The 21400-nt window shown below is 41.6% G+C and overlaps 2 protein-coding genes across 3 annotated transcripts in view; one reads left to right on the top strand and one right to left on the bottom strand.

The window, feature by feature from the left end:
* The window catches only part of pdzk1 (PDZ domain containing 1), a 35978-nt gene extending 31125 nt beyond the window's left edge, over positions 1-4853 (top strand). For both annotated transcript variants that reach the window (XM_078546047.1, XM_078546048.1), the window contains exons 8-9: positions 729-1058; positions 3873-4853. In XM_078546047.1, the coding sequence (XP_078402173.1) occupies positions 729-1058; positions 3873-3929 (387 nt within the window). In that variant the 3' untranslated portion in view covers positions 3930-4853. The remainder of the gene's footprint in view (positions 1-728; positions 1059-3872) is intronic.
* A 2657-nt stretch (positions 4854-7510) lies between these two features.
* Positions 7511-21400, bottom strand: part of LOC144683044 (Golgi pH regulator) — a 49813-nt gene continuing 35923 nt past the window's right edge. Inside the window, exons 8-13 of the mRNA XM_078546049.1 lie at positions 20320-20408; positions 18000-18092; positions 15402-15497; positions 12909-12998; positions 10959-11024; positions 7511-9682 (exon numbers count right to left, since the gene is read on the bottom strand). Coding sequence (XP_078402175.1) covers positions 9476-9682; positions 10959-11024; positions 12909-12998; positions 15402-15497; positions 18000-18092; positions 20320-20408 — 641 coding nt within the window. The 3' untranslated portion in view covers positions 7511-9475. The remainder of the gene's footprint in view (positions 9683-10958; positions 11025-12908; positions 12999-15401; positions 15498-17999; positions 18093-20319; positions 20409-21400) is intronic.

Genomic DNA, 21400 nt, shown 5'->3' with positions numbered 1-21400 from the left:
CCTCCTAGGCGGTAGAGGTCATGGGTTTGGAAGGTGCTGTTGAAGGAGCCTTGATGAGTTGCTGCAGTGCGAAATATGTGAGCAGGAGTCAGTTTGTTTGCATTTAAGGCCTAACATAGAATGTCACAACACAGAAGGGGGCCATTCGGCCCCTCCTGGCTGTGTCAACTCTTTGATAGAGCTATCCAATTAGTCCCACTCACCCACTCTTTCCCTTTAGCCTTGCAAATGTTTCCTTTTCTCATATATATCCAGTTCAAACTTAAGTTAGCAAGGAATCTGCTTCCATCGCCCTTTCAGGCAGCATGTCCTAAATAGGGTTGTCAACTGTGATTAAATGTATTTCATCACTTGATTTGCCACCACGCTCCAGCCATTAGTCAGCCAACACATCCATCCTTATGACACACTGCCTTCCTATGCCGACTGGAAGGCAAAAAAGACTCATTACCCAATTAGATTATGCTTGACTGTCAGACAAACTGTCTTCTTTGCCCTTTTTCAGTATTTTTATATCTAGTAAAGAGAAATGTTCAAAGAAAATTTCAGAAAATAACCTTTTTTAATGTCCCGCTGATTTTCCTCCAGGGTTGCACACAGCATTGTCCTGGAGATTGATCTTCAATTTCTGGAAACTCCAGGCTAATCCTGCAGGGTTGGCAACCTTGATTCTAGGCGTTGACAATGTGCTGCGAAAAGAAATGTCTACTTATCTTGCTCTACCCTAGGTTGTTAAAGGAAGCACAGCCGAAGAAGCAGGCCTGCAAGTGAATGACATACTAATCGAAGTGAACGGCGTCAATGTGGAGGCAGATACACATGAAGAACTGGTGGAGAAAATAAAGAGCAGTGGGATCAAGCTGAGCATGCTGGTGATTGGAAAGGAAGACTATGATCACTTCAAAGCAACGAACACCCAAACCTCTCCAACAGAAATCCCGGTGCCAAAGCCTGGGCCAGTTAGTCCTCCCGAGAATACCAAAGAGGAAAGCACACCTGAGGAGCCAGTAACTCAGGAGCCAGTAGCTGACAGTCCTACCCAGGAAAGGAGAGAGCGGGTAAGTCACTCAATAAGAGCAACAACTTTGCATTTATATAGCACCTTTCACATAGTGGCTCCTCCCAAGACGTCGCACGGGAGCACAATCAAACAACATTTGACAGCAGGCCACATAAGGAGGTATTAAGGCTGGTGTCCAAAAGCTGGGTCAAAGAGGTGGGTTTTAAAGAGTGTCTAAAAAGATGAGAGAACACTAGGGAGGGAATTCTATGCCTTAGGGTATTGACAGCTAAAGGCACGGCAACCAATACGAAGGGAATTGGGGATGTGCAAGAGGCTAGATTGGAGGAACATAGAATTACGAAGTATTACACAATATTTACATCACAGAAACAGATCATTTGGCTTACCTGGTTGATGTTTATGCTCCACCCAAGCCTTTTTCCACCCTACTTCACCTCACCCTATCAGCAGCATATGCTTTGATTCCTTAATCCCTCGTGCGTTTATCAAGCTTCCCTTGAATGTATCTATACCATTCACCATTCCCTGTGATAACAAGTTCTGCATTCTCACAACTCTCTGTGTAAAGAAGTTTGACCTGAATTCCCTATTGGATTTGTTAGTGAAGGTCATGCGTTCCAGTCCCATTGCAGACACTTGAGCATATAACCATTGCACACTGAACAAGTGCTGCACTATTGGAGAGGCAGTACTGAGGGAGTGTTGCATTGTCGAAGGGGAAGTACTGAGGGAGGGCCACACTGTCAGGAGGTCAGTATTGAGGGAGTGCCACACTTTCAGAGGGTCAGTACTGAGGGAGAGCTGCACTGTTGGAGGGTCAGTACTGAAGGAGCGTTGCACTGTTGGAGGGTCAGTGCTAAAGGAGTGCTGCATTGTTGGAGGGTCAGCACTGATGGGGTGCCGCACTGTCAGAGGTGCCATCTTTTGGCTGAGAGATGAAAACGAGGCCCAATTTACCCAAAACAAAAATACCTGGAAAAACTCAGCAGGTCTGACAGCATCTGCGGAGAGGGATACAGTTGACGTTTCGAGTCCGTATGACCCTTCAATACGGTCATACGGACTCAAAACGTCAAATTTATCCCTCTCCGCAGATGCTGTCTGATCTGCTGAGTTTTTCCAGGTATTTTTGTTTTTGTTCTAGATTTCCAGCATCTGCAGTATTTTGCTTTTACCCAATTTGCCCACTCAGGTTCATGTGAAAGATTCTGTGGCATTGTTTTAAGGAAGAGAAAAAAACATTCTCCCCAGTATTCTGGCCACAAATCAAGTACAGCAGTTTGAGTTCTGTTATCTTTACCCCCTCCCCCTGCCCCCAGCAAGGGCAAATCTTCCTTTTGAATTCATTGCGAAATTAAAACCTCAACTAAAAGAAATTCTAAGTTATCATAAGAGCTTAATCAGCCATGCTAAGTAGCGATTTTGTCCTAAGATAAAATGTCCTTTCTTCCAGGAACTTATAGACTAAACAAAATTAGTTCAGGAAGAAATATGCACCGTAAAGTATAACAGATCTGTTATTCCTAAGAATAACACTCTCAGAAAATTTATAGAATCCTATAGCTAAGAATTCTAGAAGATTTATAGGGATTATGAGGTTACAGATTGAGACTATAACCTTTATAATAATTACTATATAATACTTCATTATAAGTTTAAATCTTGGATTACAATATTGTTTTGAATACAAGGCGTAAACACAAGATAAACAAATTCATCTAAAAGTACTAACTTTAAATCCACATCAGATAATAATATTCTCAGGATATACAAACAATTAGCTCGTTTTATACTTAACAATCCAAAGTATAAAGCGTAGCTTTTGCCTCTTTATCTCAGTTTATGGGGAGATTTAATAAGACCTCAACTCTATAACTGCAGAGATCTTACTCCCTTGTGGATTTTGAAGGTTTGAGTACTTGTTTATGTAAATTCCTAATAAAAAGAGATTCTGTTGCCTTTTAGAATAAGATCCTTATTGTGTGTTTTACTTCTGAGGCTTTGTCTGAAAATGTTTGAGAATCAAAACAACATGTTTCTGTAAAAAGCAACAGCGTGTTATCAGCTTAAACCTGTTTTTCTTGCCTGGAAAGGCCTCACTTTCAAGACCTCTTGTCTGTCTGTCTCTCTCTGTGTATATGTGCATTTCTCTCAGAAAACCTCTAGCTGTATTTTGAGTTAAATTTTTAACCCTTTCATAGGCTGAGTCAATCCCTTTAACAGTGCTGTTGAATTTCCACACCAGTTACTGTCCCCCCACCCCATCACAAGATCCTCTACAGTGGTCACGAACAGTCAATAGCTGGGACTTTCCAGCCCCCGTCACCTGCGGGTCCCGCTGTTGGCGAGGCGGTGCCCCAGCCAGAAGTCCATTGACTTGCGGCGGGACCAGAAGATCGCTGCGGCGGGTGGGTGCAGGAAATCCCGCCCAATATTTTCAAGTGCCTTCTTTCTGATGTTACACTGAAATATGCCAATTTGTTCCTTATCGACAGAAAAGTGCCAATTATATACAAGGCTGAGAATAAAACTAAAACTTCTTTATTAACATAGAATTTACAGAAAAAGGTCATTGTGCCCATCTGGTCTATGCTGCTGTTTAAGTGCCACATGAGCCTCCTCCCATCTCTCTTCATCTCACCCCAACATATCCTTGCATTCCTTTCTCAGCCTTGGATGGTTGTACAGCTGATGAGGTTAAAGTTAGGGATGGTCGAGGCCATGGAGTGAGTTCAACACGAGGATAAAACTGGGTGCCAACATAGGTCAGCAAGCAACAGGATATGAGTGAATGGGACTTGGTGCGAGTTTGGATATTTAAATTGAAGTCCTTGTTATTATTTTCTAGGCCAAGTCATCCTCCTCATCGTCAGCTGAAGAGGCCACAGATGATACACAATTGTAACAAGGTCTTAGAGGAGCAACATAATCACTTCCCAGCAACTTTTAATAACTGGAATAATCTGCAATGGTTTCTGGCTGTAGTTCATATTTTGCTAATCAAACTTTGTTCCTCATTCAAGCAAATTTCTTACAAAGAAGTGTTTCAAAGTGATGATGCTTAATTATTATTCATTATCTTTAAAATTAAATCATAGAATCTTACAGCATCAGAGGGTGCTATTCGGCCCATTGTACCTGTGCCAGCTCTTTGGAATTAGTCCCATTGTCCTGTCTGTTCCCCATAACCTTGCAATTTTCACCCTTCAAGTATTTAATTTCCTTCTGCAAGTTTCTATTGTATCTGCTTCTGCTGTCAGATCCAGGTCACACCAACTCGCTCTGCAAAAATTTATTTCACGTCACCTCTGGTTCTTTTGGCAATCACCTTAAATCTGTGGCCTCTGGTTACCGACTGACCAGCCAGCGGATTAAATCTCCTTTAACCTTCTCTGCTCTAAGGAGAAGAATCCTTTCGAATGAAGCCACTTGAAATGAACCGAAGTCTGCAGCCAAGGAACTTTGCTAGGAAATATTATTTAACGTATGTTAAAACCTGTTCGAATTTAAATTCATGACCACTGATATAAACTTCATTGTAGGTGTGTGCAGTGTGCATGAAAGATAGACATGAAAAGCTGAACAGCTTTATTCGCTATTGTAAACATTCTGATTCTATGTACTTATCTGCATTAGCACCTATGTTACAGAGCTCATGATGATAGGACTGCTACTTGGAATATTGGGTTTAGAAGTTACTTACCTGATTGCTGGCCTGCCAAACAAAAACACATCCCACCTCATGAGCCCCTTTATTTTCTCAATCCTCCAGTCGTCTGGGTAATGAAAGAAGTGTTCATCAATGCTTAAAGGGGTCGATTTTCCCCAGCTGGAGAGTCTAGAATATGGGGGTCACAGTCTCAGAATAAGGGGTTGGCCCTTTAGGACTGAGTTGGGGAGAATTTTTTTTTCATTCGAGAGGGTTGTGAAATTTTGAATTTCTGTACTCGAGAGCTATTAATGCTCTGTCGTTGAGTACATTCGAGACTGAAATCAAGAGACTTTGGGCATGAAGGGAATCAAGAGATGTGGGGAGCGGGTGGGAAAGTGCAGTTGATAATGAAGATGAGCTATGATCTTATTGAATGGGAGTTGAATTGAAAGGCTGACTGCCCTACTCCTGCTATTTCTCACGTCCTTGTCAACTGAACAAAGGTCCATTGGATCCCTGCAACTCACAGGTCTCTCCTCCTTTCCAACTGTCACTACAACTTGCATTTATATGAACACCTTTAACGCAGTAAGTCCCAAGTAACTTCACGAGAGTTAAAAGTCATCAACTTCAATTCTGCATGTTGGTGCTTCCCAGTGACCAAGCATCTTAGCTTCTTCATTCTGTTTGTGCACACTATCCTTTTTACATCATTTGTCGAAAGGAACAGCCATTGGAAAAGAAAGCAGGGAACGGTGTAAGAAAGAACGTGCTGATTTGCTAGCGCCTTGATTTGCATTCCTGCCTATGATCACTTATTGATGGTGAGTGAATGAGCCAGACTACACTGTGATCACAGATATTCCAGTTTATTAATAGCATTTTCAACTTCGCATTTCGAGAGCACCTTTAATTTAATAAAATGCCCCAAGATGCTTCACAATAGTGTTATCACTGAGCCACACGAAGATATATTAAGGCAGGGTTCCAAAAACTTCAACATCTCTTCTAAAAGGGGCAAAATTAAAATTGGGTTGACAGGAGGGTGGGTGTAAATCTGGTAGCAGCAAATTAACCCCCATTAAACATTTCATCCAACTCTTCCATCGACCTTTCGAATGAGATGTTAAAGAGGCTGCAACCACCCTCTCAAAAGATTCCACAACAGTAAAGACCAGGGGAGTGGACCTGACATTCTGCATCAATATTCACCCACAGTAAAATCGGAAGTAGAAAATCTGGAATGCGCTTCTCCCAAAAGACTGTGAATTCTGGGGGTTGATTGGAGTTTTCAGGATTGCGTTAGATATTCTGCAGGTAAAGGGATCAAGGGATATGGAGCAAGGTAGGTAAATAGAGTTCAGGTACAGATCAGCCATGATCGAACCAATTGATAGGCTGAAAAGTCGTCTCCTGTTCCTTTAAACCGAGTCGAGGAAAACATGATCCAGTTGCTTTACGGCGAGTGCCCTGAGAATCACGATACTTTTTTCTATTTTCTTTCATGGGATGTGGGTGTCACTGGCTAGGGCAGCATTTGTTGCCCATCCCTAAATGCCCTTGAATTGAGTGGCTTGTTAGACCATTTCAGAGGGCACTTAAGAGTCAACTACATTGCTGTGGGCCTGGAGTCACAGGTAAGCCAGGCCAAGGGTAAGGACGGCAGAATCCCTTCCCTAAAGGGTATTAGTGAAACAGATGGGTTTTTACAACACTCGATGATAGTTCTCACCATTACTGAGATGTTCATTACAGGCAGGAGGGTCAGTAACCAGAGGACACGGATATAAAATCATCGGCAGAGAAATAAGCAGGGGATGAGGAGAATAATTTTTATGTAGCAAGTTATGATCTGGAATACATTACCTGAAAGAGCAGTGGGAGACATTTCAACAGTAACTTTCAAAAGGGAATTAGCAAAACACTTAAAAATGAAAAAAATTGCAGGGCTGTGGGAAGGGGCAGGAATGGAACTAATTGGATAATTCTACCAAAGAACCAGCACTGGCACAATGGACCGAATGGTCTCCTTCTGTGCTGTATGATTCTACAAGATTATATAACTTTTACTCAAAAACTGGAGGTTCCAAGTTCTTGTCCAACACAACGCCAGCGAGGTTAAACTTTGAGGAATTCATAGCGCACTTACAGTGCAATGTAATGTCCATTGAAAAAACACAAAGTATTGGAAATGCACAGCAGATCCAATGGAATCTATAAAGAGAAAAGGCAAGTTGTTTCAGGGATCATCTGGTTGGATGCAAGGGACAAACATCCATGAGTTTTCTCATAGGAACATGTGAACCTGACGAGTATTGCCATTATTTGTGTGTTTTCATTTCAAACTTTCATTATCTGCTGTTTTTTATGCTTTGTTTTCAACATCAGTTAAGCAAGATTGATAAACAGGACATTTCTATGTATACATGTACTTGAGCAACACATCTGGCATATTTGACTTTGTAGCTGTTCTCAAAACTCAACAGCTCAGGAGCCCAGCTAAAGTTATGAAGCGCTATATTATTGAATCAAGGTAGAGAGAGTTCACTCAGCTGCAAACGTATCTTACTCTATCATCAAGGTTCAGAGCAACCTTTAGTAAATCACTGTTCAAATATACTTCAGTTTATAGCTGCGTGTGTACGTGCACGTCGGTGTGCGTGTGTGTGCACGCGCGCATTTCTGTGTCAATGTGTGTATGTGCGCACGTGCGTGTTTCTACGTGTCAATGTGTGTGTTTGTGTGTTTGTGCATGTCAGTGTGTGTTTGTGCATGCCAGTGTGTGTGTTTGTGCATGTTAGTGTGTTTTGTGTTCAGAGGGACAATGGAAATGATCAATGAACATGGATCAGTTTATTATGTACTGCATAAAAGGTTAATATCCTAGCCATATCCTTTCTTTTGAGTGTCACTGACTAACATCCTCATTCAACAATAAACACTGTTAGATGGTAGACCCTGAAATGGCTGCCTATACATTATTTTCATTTGATAATTTAATATGCAGAATGCAAGATTATACAATAAAGTTGGATGTGCATACACAACTTGTATTCATATCATACTTGTAATGTAATAAAACGTCCCAAGGTGCTTCACAAGAACATTTTAAAGGAAAATTTGACAGTGACCAAAAACTTGGTCATAGAGGTAGGTTTTAAAGGGTGACTTAAAGGAGGAAAGAGAGGTGGAGAGACGGGGAGGTTTAGGGAGGAAATTTAAGAGCTTAGAGTCCAGGTAACCAAGTCGTGGGTGCTAATGGTGGAGCAACTAAAATCAAGGATGGGCAATAAGTCAGGATAGGAGGAGCAGAGAGATCAGAGAGTTGTGGGGCTGGAGGAGATTACAGAGGTAGGGAGGGGCAAGGCCGTGGAGGGATTTGAAAACAAGAATGAAAATTTTTAAACTGAAGTATTGCTTACCCTGGGTCCAATGCAGGTCAGTGAGCACATGGGTGATAGATGATTAGGACCTTGAGAGAGTTAGGACATAGCAGCAGAGTTTGGATGACCTCAAGTTTACAGACGGGCTTACACACAAAATAAGTCACAGGTTAGAGATTTAAAACAAAATCTGGGAGATCAACAGTTAACAGCGAATCCACTTGTGTTCACTGCGCGGGCACAGCAGGAGGTGCTGGGAGTGTAAAGTAAATTGAGCTGCATAAAAGTTCATTCAGAATATTATAAAGCTTTGTCATTACGCTTTGTTGTTGAATCCAATATCTGCTAAAGCTCATATTAAACATCCATGATTTCTACACGTAATTTTCTTTCAATAAGGAATATTTAATTTATTGGACACATTAAGTTTTTCAGGAAAACACAGCAGCACCATCACAACAGAAACACTGGAGTCAGGGTAATAAAGAAATCAGACACTATAAAATAGGACCCTTTTAGATCTTCCAAAGAATCCAGACACACTTGAGGTAGACTCAGATGACAATGAGCACACAGATGATGCTTCCACCTAGTGCTTATGATGTTTCTGTGAGAACAATCGGAAAGTCATGATCGACACACAATTTCTTTTACTGAAAGAACTTGAAGCATACCCTGGATGACACACTCCACATATCAGAAGCCTGAGAGGCTACCTAGAGAAGTGCCAATGTTGCTGGGGTCACCACTTCAACAATTCTCTAAAATACATTGCAAGGTCAGTGGTGGCAAGCGATGTCTCATTAAAATTCACCTTTCCGTTCACTCAAAGGAAAAGATCTTTCCGAAATGTTTACAAAGTAGGAGGTCAATCAAATTCCTATGCAAACTTCCTAAGGCTTTGAGGTTATCTGCTGATGGGAATTAAGGGTTAATTTTTATAAATGCACACTCCCAGGCTGGAGCCTTGCTTACTGGCAGCACACTCTGGGGAACTGCACGTGCACTTCTGTAGCTTTTCTTCCTTTTCAACAAATGGAAAATGTCTCTCTTAAAAGTTTTTTTTTAAACAGTACTTACGAAAACAAAATTCCAACATCAATGACCGTTTACAAAAAACTGACTTATTGTGTATGATTTCAATTCCTTCAATTCAAAAATAATTGTAAACTTTAGCAGTGATTTTGCTTCTGATATTTATCCAAACGAAGCCTTCCATAAGTTAAATTTTTTCATTTCATTTACATCAAACCACCAACTATCCAGGTTTTGTCATCCCCAAGTAGGCTTGTCTGCATACTGTCCTTTCTCAAGCCTTCTCGGTATACAAGTGGTGGATTTGACAGAACTGTATGGTCCAGTGGTTTGTAGTGTGGATGTGAACACAGAAGCTGAGTGCCCGGATCGGCAGTGGTTTTAGAAGCTCATGTGTTTTTCTGGAGCTTGTTTGTGTGCCAGGTAAAGGAAGACGATACTGGACAGCGCACTGACTAGGAAGATGACATCAAACCAGCGATGGTAGAAATTAAACTGCAGCTCTCCCAGGACCTCAGTGACAATAGTGCGATACTCAAGGGGCATGCTCATTCTCATCAGCAACACCGATGACACAAAATACATCCCCTGTGCCAAGAGACAGGACAAGAGGGTAAAACCATGAACATTCTGTACATCAGAATAAATGTTAGTTAATATATGGTAACATTTTTAATGCTACTATTCATTCTGTGGCTTTTTGAATTTGGAGTCAAGGGCGAGGTTTGAAGCCATGAGATATTTGATCAGATGTAAATCTGTTCCCATTTTAAAATCATTACAATCTGTCCTTATCTTTATTCTCCATTACAAGTTTCTCTATCCAAATGTTTGTAATGTAAATTGCCTCAACTTCTCACTCTGCATTTACACTCTCCTAGTATTAGAAGTGGTGCAGTCCCTCCACTGGGAAGAGGAGGTTGTTAGTGTGACACGTTTACACAGGCAACCCCAGTGTAAAATGTGGGAATTTATAATGGGAACAGTTTGCAAAATGCAAACACATATTTCAACTGCTAACATAGATAAATGCAATTTCTGTAACTGAACATTAAATGGAACAGCAATAATTTATACAAGGCATATGACACATACAAAGATCACAAGGTGTTTCCCCTCCCTTAAAAAACAGAAGAGGAGGAGTAGGCCATTTGGCTCCCTCAGATCTGCTCTGCCATTCACTATGAACTAGTGGCTGCTCTGATTGGTCTGATCTTGGCCTTATTTCCACATTCCTGCGGGTTCCCATAACCATTGACTCCTGTATAGTTCAAGAATCTCTCCATCTCAGTCTTGAAGATATTCAATGACTTAGCCTCCAGTGTTGCTGCCGTATTCCAAAGATTGACAATACTTTGACAGAAGAAATTCTTTTTATCACTTGTAAAGAAAGCTTGCATTTAATGTTAGAATTCAGACATCTGGTAAAATGCACCAACGACACAATACTGAAACTGGTCATTTGGGGTTTTTGTTGCGTTTAGCATATTATCTGAAAGACGGTGCCTTCGAAAGTGCAGCATTCCCTCAGTACTCAGCAAGTCTCTGCTGGAACTCAGAGCCTTCTAACTCAGAGGCGAGTGCTTCCCAGGGATACCTCGTATCTAATCTCAGGTTAGCTACAGCGACTCCTATTCTCTGACCCAAGATAAGATCTGCCTGATATTTAAATTCCCCAGACCAGCCAAAATTTCTCACTGAATTGAGAATAACCTTGTTTTAGGAACTGAGTTGCAATTGTCCCAACTTATTTCAAATAGAGCTCTTATAGCTAGCAGGCAGAAGAAATATTTGTCCACTTATCTCGAGCTGCCTATAAATCACTAACAAGCCCAACCACCTTACCAATGCTTTCATTACTTACCATAATCTGTGCAAGGACCAGTACTATAACATTGGATGATTTATTGCTGGAGATTGCATAGAAGAACTAGGAGAGAAACAAAACAAGCACGAAATTAAAATAGATCAAAGGTATATCTACCAGAATAATACCAGGGATGAGTTTGTGGAGAGACAAGACAAACTGGGATTGTTCTCCTTTCATTTACATCTTTTGTTTCTTTACTATACCCATTACCACTCCCTTTAGCTTTTGTACCATGAAACGTTTTGCCATTTAATCTCTCCTGCCCTCCAAACTATCACAGACCTTCCCTTTTGTTCTTCTTGCTCCTGCCCTCCTTTGACTGTCTCAAAATGTATTCCATTTCTCGAGGATCTTTCAATTAGGCACTTTACAGCCTTCTGGGCTCAGTTCAACAATTTCAGGCAATGAACTAATCCTCCATTTTGATTCTGCTTGGTTTTTGTCATGTGCTAGTTTGAATCTTGTTTCTCATGTTTTTGCTTTTTCACAGAACTGTTCATTATTCTGGCATTTACACTCACTCTAGGCAAAATGTTTTGTCTCCTTATTATAAACATTATCACTCCCTCTGGCTTTTATTTCAGGACATCTTTGCCATTTAATCTTTCCCACCCTCCACCCTTCCCTTTTGTTCTTCCTTCCCCTTTCGATGGTATCTAACCCATCACATTTCTAAAAATCAGAAGTTCTGATGAAGAGTCATACGGACTCGAAACGTTAACTGTGTTCCTTTCCGCAGATGCTGTCAGACCTGCTGAGTTTTTCAAGCTATTTTTGTTTTTGTTTCAGATTTCCGGCATCCGCAGTATTTTGCTTTTACCATCACATTTCTACCTCCCTTCAGTTCCGAAGAGCCATATTTGACTTGAAATGTTAACTCTTGTTTCTCTCTCCACAGATGCCGTTACACTTGCTAGGTATTTCCAGCATTTTCTGTTTTTATTGCTCTCCTTACAGCAGAAAAGGTTAAGGAGAGATTTAGTAGAAATGTTCAAAATTATGATGGTGGGTTGTTCAGAAGACCTATCACCACCTTCCCAAGAGCAACAAGACATGACAACGTTGGCCTTGCCAGTGACATTCACATTCTGTGAATAAATTTCAGCTAGTAACTATGAGTTAAAGTACAGTTATGTAGAACCAAATGCCTAATGGCCACAGTGTTCAGCGAGAGACAGTGTGTTGTTACTGAGTGAGAGCATAAGTATGTACACAGGTATATGTCAGCGTGTGTGAGAGCATACATGTAAGAGAGGCAGTCTGTGTGTGAATGGTGTGTGAGTGAGAGCATGAGTATATACACAGGTATATGTGAGCGCATGTGTGAGTAAGTGTGTAATAAAGAGACAGCGTGTGCCCACTTGCATATTTCTTCCTTTTGTTTCTTTTGTACTGCTCTTCTCTTTGTTGGCTTGCTGTCTTTGTGCTGTTCTGGTCTGGTTCTGTATGTTGCTTATATTTTCCCCCCCTCTCTCGCCTCTCTGGTTGTATTTCTCACTCTCTCACTGTTTGACTCTCTCCCCTTCTCCCTGTTTCTTTCTGTCCATTTCCTTCCTCTTTGTCAGCTCAAATGAGTTGGAAAGTGATGGAAGCAGATTGGCTTTGGGGGTGATCAGAAGAAGGATCTGGCCAGGGCCACAGGCCGGCAATGAAAGAGGGACCAGATCAGGTCCCATCCAAAAAAAAGAGAAGTCCAGCTCCTGGCACTATGGTGTAGAGTGTCACCCTACCTTAGAGATGCAAATTGAGAGCTGGGAAGACTGAAAGTTATGTTGTATTTAAAACGTTACAACCAATTGTGACAGCTAACCATGAAAGAAATAGCATGAATTGTGCACTAGAAGCAAGAGAATTAAAGGTTAATAGAAATTCTACAATATATGCAGCTATCCTTTACACTGAATAAAAACACAATAAAAGCTGAACCTTAGTTCTTGTACATACCTTGGTCAGCGTTATCAACAAGCCCCGAATGGAAGTGACAATAATGATTCCCACAAGTATAAAGGAAATATGTTGAGACCAAAACTTCACCTGCGTTCAAAAGAAACCGACATGAAAATGTAACTCGAAGACAGAATGTTTCCCCATTCTGCTCAGAAACTAGGAGCCGAGAGAGAATATACAATAACTCAGGGCTAATATAACATCACATACGAGAAAAAAAAAGTCTTTCACAAACTCAGGGCATCCCAAAGCACTTTACCACCAATGAAGCACTTTTGAACTACAGGCCAGGATTTACCCCTCGGCGATTTGGGGGCGGGGCCCGCTCGCCGAGGGGAAAATGACGCGGGATGATGTCGGGAGGAATCCCTGATGTCATCCCGGGCCATTTAAATCTTAAGGAAGGCGGGCGGACAGTGAAATCAGGTCATTGACAGGCTCATTAGGATAGTTAAATGCCCCGCCTGGGACAACCTTAAGGCTGGTGGGCAGGCCAGGAGCCCCAGCGGCCTGTAGATTATTAATGAAACTTCATCCACTGGCGAGATGAAGCTTCATTACTGTTTTGTAAAAATATAATAAATTTTATGAGTTTGTTATCAACATGTCCTATCTCGTGTGACATTGTCACATGAGGGGGACATGTTAATAATTTAAAAATGTCTCTATTTTTTGACTTTACTTACCTTTCACTGAACTCCCTGAGACAGGACTTTGCCTCAGGGAGCAGTGCGCTCTTTGACAGTTGGGGATTCCCTCCCCCCGGGAACAGGAAGCACACACCACTTTCTGTCGAGGATGCTGCTCGGTGGGCCTTAATTGGCCCGCCCACTCAAAATGGCGGCAAGTCCCGTTTTGACGGCAGGGTTTGGCTGCCCGTCCACCGCCGAGCCGGTGGGGCCCGCCCACTAGCCAAGGGCTAAATTCTGCCCATAGTCACTGCTGCATTACAGGAAATGTGGCAGCCTATTTGCACACAGCAAGCTCCCACAAGCAGCAATGTGATAATGATCAGATCATCTATTTTGGGTTGTTGATTGAGGGGTTAATAGGGTAGATCATCCCTGCTCTTTGAAATAGTAGCCAAGGGATCTTTTACCTTTACTCAAGAAGGGGGATGGTGTTTTGGTTTAATGTCTCATCCAAAGGACAGCACCTCCAACAGTGCAGCACACCCTCAGTACTGCACTGGTATGTCAGCCTTGATTTTCTTGCTTTCAAGTCCTGGAGTGGCACTTGAACTCAGAACTTTCAAAGGCGAGTGCACTACCCGCTTGACATTTTGGGGGCATTGAGGACAAATATTAAGAGGAAAATAAATATTTGGAACAATATATGAAATGTGATAACAGGATTACTTAAAGTACAATTAGGTGACATAACTGAAAAGCTCATGTATGAGAAGGCTGAACTTTGATGGACTGAATGACCTTTCTTTCTTATTCCTGACTTTTATGTTGTCAGCTATGAAAAAGTAAAGAACAGTATTGACACCTACTTGGCCACTCACAATCAAGGTGAGGGTTCGTTTGGAATTAACCTGCCATAATAAATTTGCCACAAAATGCATGACTGATTGAAAATTATCTTTGTTCTCCTAACATTCAAGCAGGCTATTTTGAATATGTCAGCGTCATGTGAAGCAAGTTGCTGAAAATACAATCTATTTTGATCTGATTTACAGGAATAGATCAATAGTTATTTCCCTTGAAACTGAGCTCACTTCTGTAAAATTAAACACAAGAAATAAGGAAGGAAAACTGTTTGATTTCCATAATGAAATTTAACGTTTGCAGCTATGACAGGCTCTCCTCTTCAGTTTGGATTCTGTTGAGCCTGTATTTTCAAGAGGCTCTTGCCTCACTGGTAGACACATCTCCGGCAAAACAACCAGAGGGGAGATGAGGAGAAATTTAACACAGTACGTTGGTATCTAAGGGTGGTAAAGCAGATTCAATAGTAACGTCAAAAGGGGATTGGATAAATAGTTGAAAAAGAGAAATTTACAGGGCTATGGGGAAAGAACAGGGGAGTGGGGCTAATTGAATAGCTCTTTCAAAGGGCTGGCACAGGCACGATGGGCCAAATGGTCCCTTTCTGTGTTGTAAGATTCTATCCCACATCAGAATCCCAAGATATGTCAGCACCAGTTACTTCAGCTATGTGTAAATGAAGGAAGACTTGATTAAAATTTTGTATGTGGCCTTTATGATATACCAACAATGCAGTCTTTAAACACAAAAGATTGGTATCTCATGTATTGGAGTGATGAACTTTGATGGCTAAATGGCTTTTCCCTCACTCCTGAACTCTACTTATGTTCTGAACTCTATTTTGGATAACTTGATGAAGAGTGGCAAGTGTGAGCCAGGTGGGTGTTAAGCAATAACTATTTAAGAATCAGAACAGTAGGTATTCAACCAGTCATCACATCAAGATGATTCCAAGATCCAGAAATCAGGTGTTACAGTGGGCGATAATTAGACTTACATCAAACTGAATGCCCAAATAGTTCACTGTGATCTCTATACCGCGAGTGACTGGGTCTGTTTTACCAACTCGATCGAAGACAATATTTATGGTTGCCTGCAATTTGAATGGGGGAAAAATACAAATCAAACATCCAACAAGACCAGGGTTTCCTACAATGGATTACATTTCAGTTACATCAGCTTATCCCTGTTAACATAGTTTAATAAAAGCGAAGAAGTCACTCACAAATAGCTTAAAATGTTAGACCGAAAACAATTGATGAATACTAACTTGGCAGTGTCAGATTTAGTGTCGACGTCAAGTGCTTAAAACTAACTCACTGAGCCCTTTAAAGTCAGCCTGCTGTAAACTAACAACAAAACAGAGCCTGGAGGAAACCATTCAGCCCCTCGAGCCGGATTCACCATTCAATTGGAACATGACTGATCCATATCTCAACTCATCCATGTGCCTTGGTTCTGTAGTCCTTAATCCTCTTACCCAACAAAAATCTATCCACCTTGGTTGCAAAGTTTTCAATTGGTGTTGATTGACTGAGTTCCCCGGGATTATTTTTCTTATCTGGGTTTCTTTTTCTCCTCTCCCAGGAGGTTATGTAGTTGTGGCAGCACATAGGAACATTCGAATTAGGAGGAGTAGGCCAATCAACCCATCGATCCTGCTCTGCCATTCAGTAAGATCATGGCTGATCTGATTGTAACCTCAACCCCACATTCTCTCCTACCCCTGAAAATCTTTTACTTGCTGTGAGGGAGATGGGAGCGGGAAGGGGTGTCTAATTAAGATGCACTGCTTCTCAGGCTTGATGGACCAGCTGGTCTTTTCCTGCCTGTGAATTTTGCAGGTTCAATAGAAGCACTGAATAAATTTAAGGTGGAGGTAGGCAGATTTTTAATTAGTAATGGGTTGAAAGGTTATGGGGAGAGGGCGGGAAATTGGAGTTGGGGCCGAAATGAGATCAGCCATGATCGTAATGAATGGCGGGGCAGGCTCGAGGGGCTGAATTGCCCACTCCTGCTCCTAGTTCTTATGTTCCAGGACAAAAGGGGACTAGATATTCTGCCGTTGCAGACTTGCAGAGCGGTTATGCTGCGGTGGTACATAAATTCACTACAAACGGGGATCCCAGGACCCTGGCTGAACTGCTGGCTGCGGGTTATTTTGATGGTTTTTGGCTTTTGCCAGGGAGTCGGCTCAGAAGGATGGGATGGAGATTGGCTGGAAGGAAAACCAGTCATTGTGTAGTGTGGCCAGGGACATCCACGTGCCTGTTAAAGGTTTTTTAAAAAAAAACTAACATCTTTAAAAGTTGTGCCCAAACATGTGCAACTGGATACCATAGGCCTCACAGATGTCAAATTTTAAACTGTTTCCCCCTTGCCTCTAAACCAAATCTTGGGCGCCAGGAGAGAATAGGTGTCCCTTAGGCAATGTTGGAATATGTATTTTCATCCTTTGCATATCTGTAGGGCTATGGGGAAAGAGCAGGGGAGAGAGACTAATTGGACAGCTCTTTCAAAGAGCCAGCACAGACACAATGGGCCAAATAGCCTTCCTGTGTGCCACATCATTCTAAGATTCAGAAATACACATCACATCTGGGGAAAATGAGGGGGCCATAAAAATAAGTGGGGACCCAACTGAACAGGTCCCCAATCTATAATCCAACCAAAAAGCAATCTATGGAGGGAGCTGGAGTATCGTAGCTAGAATTTTTCTTGCGATTCTCCATTTGGTGAGTTACCAATCTCAATTACTTTGGGGACCTGAGACGGAGGCAGGTGATTCTTGCAAAACAAGAATGGTCAGAAGGAGAGTTTATCAGCAATGCACCAAACTAACACTGGGACTCAAAGCATTATATTTAAGGTACAAGCTATACACACAAAGCTTACATTCCCTTGAGTTTAGAAGATTAAGGGGTGATTTAATTGAGGTATTTAAGATACTTAGAGGATTTGATAGGGAGAAACTAAAATTCGAGCCAGGCTGTTCAGGGCTGATGTCAGGAAGCACTTCTTCACACAAAGGGAAGTGGAAATCTGGAACTCTCTCCCACAAAAAGTGTTGAGGCTGAGGGTCAATTAAAAATTTCAAGACTGAAATTGATAAGATTTTTGTTGAGTAAGGGGATTAAGGGTTACAAAGCCAAGGTGGGCAGATGGAGTGAACCAGCAATGGTCTAACCATATGGTGGAACAGGTTCAAGGGACTGAATGACCTTCTCCTGTCCCAATGTAACACACAGCTCCACTCAAGAGCGGGATTGGCCTAGCTATAATCTCAGCCAGTGATGGTGTTGAGTGCAGGAGAGAGCGGGGGTGGGGAAGGGCAAGCTTCCTTAAGTAACTGAAACATTCAGTTCAGAAAATATCTGGACTGGAAATTCTGTGGTTTACATTAACCAGACAAAATTCAAACAGAATAAGCTGTTGGGTTAAGATTTATGTAAAACAAAAGAAGTGAGTTGCCTAGGTTTCATGCAGCTGGGGGTTTGAGGTCTACTAATGGTGGCTTAACACGGTAAATGCTTCCATCAACCCCAACCTTCCCCTTTCAGAGTACATCAGTGCCACATGGTAAAGTTATACTCACCATGAAGATTTTCCAGACGCAGTATATGGAGAAAAAGTAACCCAAGAAATTGAAATATTTCCCTTGAAATGTTTTTGAGTATTCAATTCTTTCCTGTAAAAAGTTAAAAAGGAGACATGCTTTTAGCACCAAATTTCTGCATCTCTAGGATGTTTCTGTTATGGTGAAGGAAGTATAGAGGCCAATCCCATTAAACCTTTAGGGAAGGTCTGGAATTCTCTCAGGCCAGTCATTTTCCATTCACGTGCAACTTTGTTATTCATGATCTCTTTGCTACACATGACTGCATCAAAGCTATTCCATTTCGATCAAAGGCAAAAAATAATATGGAGATACAAAAAAACAAGATCTCAGTTTGAAACAATTCCCAAAAAAGCTATGCTAATCCTTTATAGAACACTGGTTAGACCGCGGGTGGAGGATTGTGCCCAATTCTGGGCACCGCACTTTAGGAAGGATGATGAGGCCTTGGAGAGGGTGCAGAGGAGATTTACTAGGCTGGTACCAAGGATGAGGGACTTCAGTTACATGGAGAGACTGAAGAAACTTGGGCTGTTCTTCTTGGAGCAGAGGCGGTCAAGGGGAAATTTAACAGAGGTGTTCAAAATCAAGAAGGGTTTTGATAGAGTAAATAAGGAGAAACTAATACAGCAGGCAGAAGGATTGGTAACCAGAGGGACACAGATTTAAGGTAATTGGCAAAAGAACCAAAGGTGAAATGAGGAGAACTTCTATGTAGCAAGTTACGATGATCTGGAATGCGCTGCCTGGAAGGGTGCTGGAAACAGATTCAATAGTAACTTTCAAAAGGGAATTGACTAAATACTTGAAAGGGAGAAAATGTTAGGACTATGGGGGAAGAGCAGGGGAGTGGGAATAATTGGATAGATCCTTCAAAGTGTTGGCATAGGCAAAATGGGCCAAATGGCCTCCTTCTGTGTTGTAAGATTCTATCCCACATATCAGCAACTTGCAATATCTGTAAATCATGAAGACTTGTTTAAAACTTTGTATGTGGCTCCCATGATATGTAACCATGCAGCCCACAAACATGAATGCTCAGTGGCTCTCATACATACGATTTGATTGAGGAAATGATTCATCTCCACACCATGCATTTTTTGCAGGGATTATCCAAATTTCTTTCTAACCATACCACTGTCACTTCCTAATTTTCCAACTGTAAACAAAGACTCAGTTACTAAGAATTCAATTAGTGCTTTGGTTAAGAAATTTTCCAAGCCGGAATGTAACTGCCAATTTAAGCCGGCAGACTTAAACACACCAATCTAGGCTGTACTGATGGAGTGCTGCACTGTTGAGATGAGACATTAAATTGAGGGCCCTATCTGCCCTCTCTGGCAGATGTGAAGGATGCCACGGCCACTACTTTGAAGGAGAGCAGAGGGATTCTCTCCAGTGTTCTGCCTAATATTATCCCTCAAAATGGGTTATCTGGTCATCATCATGCTCCTGTTTGTGGGACCTTGCTGTGCTCAGATTGGCTGCTGCGTTTCCTACCCTACAACAGGGACTACACTTAAAGTGCTTCACTGACTGTACAGCATTTTTCCTTGCCCTGAGGTTGTGAAGGGCACTACAGAATTATAAGCTCATTATTTGTTTCTTCCTGCAGTTCAGCAGTGCCCATACACAAATGTTCCATTCTTAATACATTAGTCAATTACCCAGGCGGACAAGGCCATAGTTTCCAAGTGAAGGAGGGTTGCAGGGTGAGAAATAATTCAATATAATACTTTTGTTTCTTTTTATTTATAGTTAAATGGCAAAACCTAGGTTGGAGGATAGCAGTTTAGAAACAGTAAGCACAAAACTGAGGCTGCAGCACCATCATTGGCAAGATGGTATAACTACAACGTCCAAGTTAACACGGAGAGTTTCCAATAGAAATATGCACACAGGAATAGATAATGGAAAAAAGTTGACACAAAGCTGTGACCAGAAGTTGTGAATAAAGCAAACACAAAAGGCTAGTGGAAGCAGATTCAATAGTAACTCTCAAAGGGGAATTGGGTATATAGTTAAAAAGGAAATAATTGCAGGGCTATGGGGAAAGAGCAGGGGGAGTGGGACTAATTGGATTGCTCTTTCAAAGAGCCAGCACAGGCACAATGGACTGATAGGCCTTCTTCTGAGCTGTATCACTCTATGAATAGAAGTCAGATTTCATAGAAAGGGGGTGTGGAAGATTTTTAATATATCATTAAAAAGTTAATTTTGATCTTTTCCAGCAGTACAAATTCTTGTAGACACATGTCTGTACTATTTCAGATGGTGGACCAATGGTCAGTATTAATACCTTAGTCGCGTGAAGGTCAACTGTTTCGAGAAACAACTGTCGGCTCAGTTCCTCCAGTGCATCCACTTCTTGCTGGATAAGTGAAAGATCTGAAGAGAAATGTTAAAGAAAGTGCCAAGTGAACTGAACTGAGCCCAGCGTGACACTCATGAGCTGCATCTTTAACTGCAATAGTGACAAAAAGCTATATGCAGGTTAAATAAGTGATGGAAGGAAGTCTGGCTATTTACAAGAAATGATGTGGATTCTTTTAATATACTTCAAGAGCTACTGCTTTAGTTATGGTCTTCATATTGTACAAGGCACTGGAGAAAGTGCAAAAAATAGATTTACAAGGATGATACCGGAGCTGAGATAACCCATCAAGAAAGACAGAAGACTCGGGCTCTTTTCTCTAAAAAAAGAGATGGCTGAGGGGTGACCTGAAAGGGGTTTTAAAATAGTCAAAGGGTTCTATAGGGTAGATATAAAGATGTTTCCACATGTGTGGGAGTCCAAAATTAGTGGCCAAAATAGAAGTTAGTTACCAATAAGTCCAATTGGGAATTCAGGAAAACATCTTTACCGAGAGATTGGTGAGAATATGGAACTCACTATCACAGGGAATAGCTGAGGAGAATAGTGTAGATACATTACAGGGGAAACTGAATAAACACAGAGGAGAAAGGAATAGATTGAAATATGCTAATAGGTTGATATGAAGAGGGTGGGAGGAGGCTCATGTGGAGCATATACACCAGCACAGTGTTTATGAGCAGGTGATGGCATAGTGGTATTGTCACTGGACTGGTAATCCAGAGACCCAGAATAATGCTCTGGGGGACACGCGTTCGAATCCCACAACAGATGGAATTAAAAGTCTGATGACGACGACCATGAAACCACTGCCGATTGTTGTAAAAACCCATCTGATTCACTAATGCCCTTTATTAATGCCATTACCTGGTCTGATCTACAAGTGACTCCAGGCCCACAGCAATGTGGTTGACTCCTAAAACGCCCTCTGAACAATGGCAATTAGGGATGGGCAATAAATGCTGGCCTAGCCAGTGACACCCACATCCCACGAACGAATAAAAAA

The sequence above is a fragment of the Cetorhinus maximus genome, chromosome 7 (assembly GCF_964194155.1).
Source record: "Cetorhinus maximus chromosome 7, sCetMax3.hap1.1, whole genome shotgun sequence".
Lineage (NCBI taxonomy): Eukaryota > Metazoa > Chordata > Chondrichthyes > Lamniformes > Cetorhinidae > Cetorhinus > Cetorhinus maximus.
This window is presented reverse-complemented; position numbering and strand designations above follow the sequence as displayed.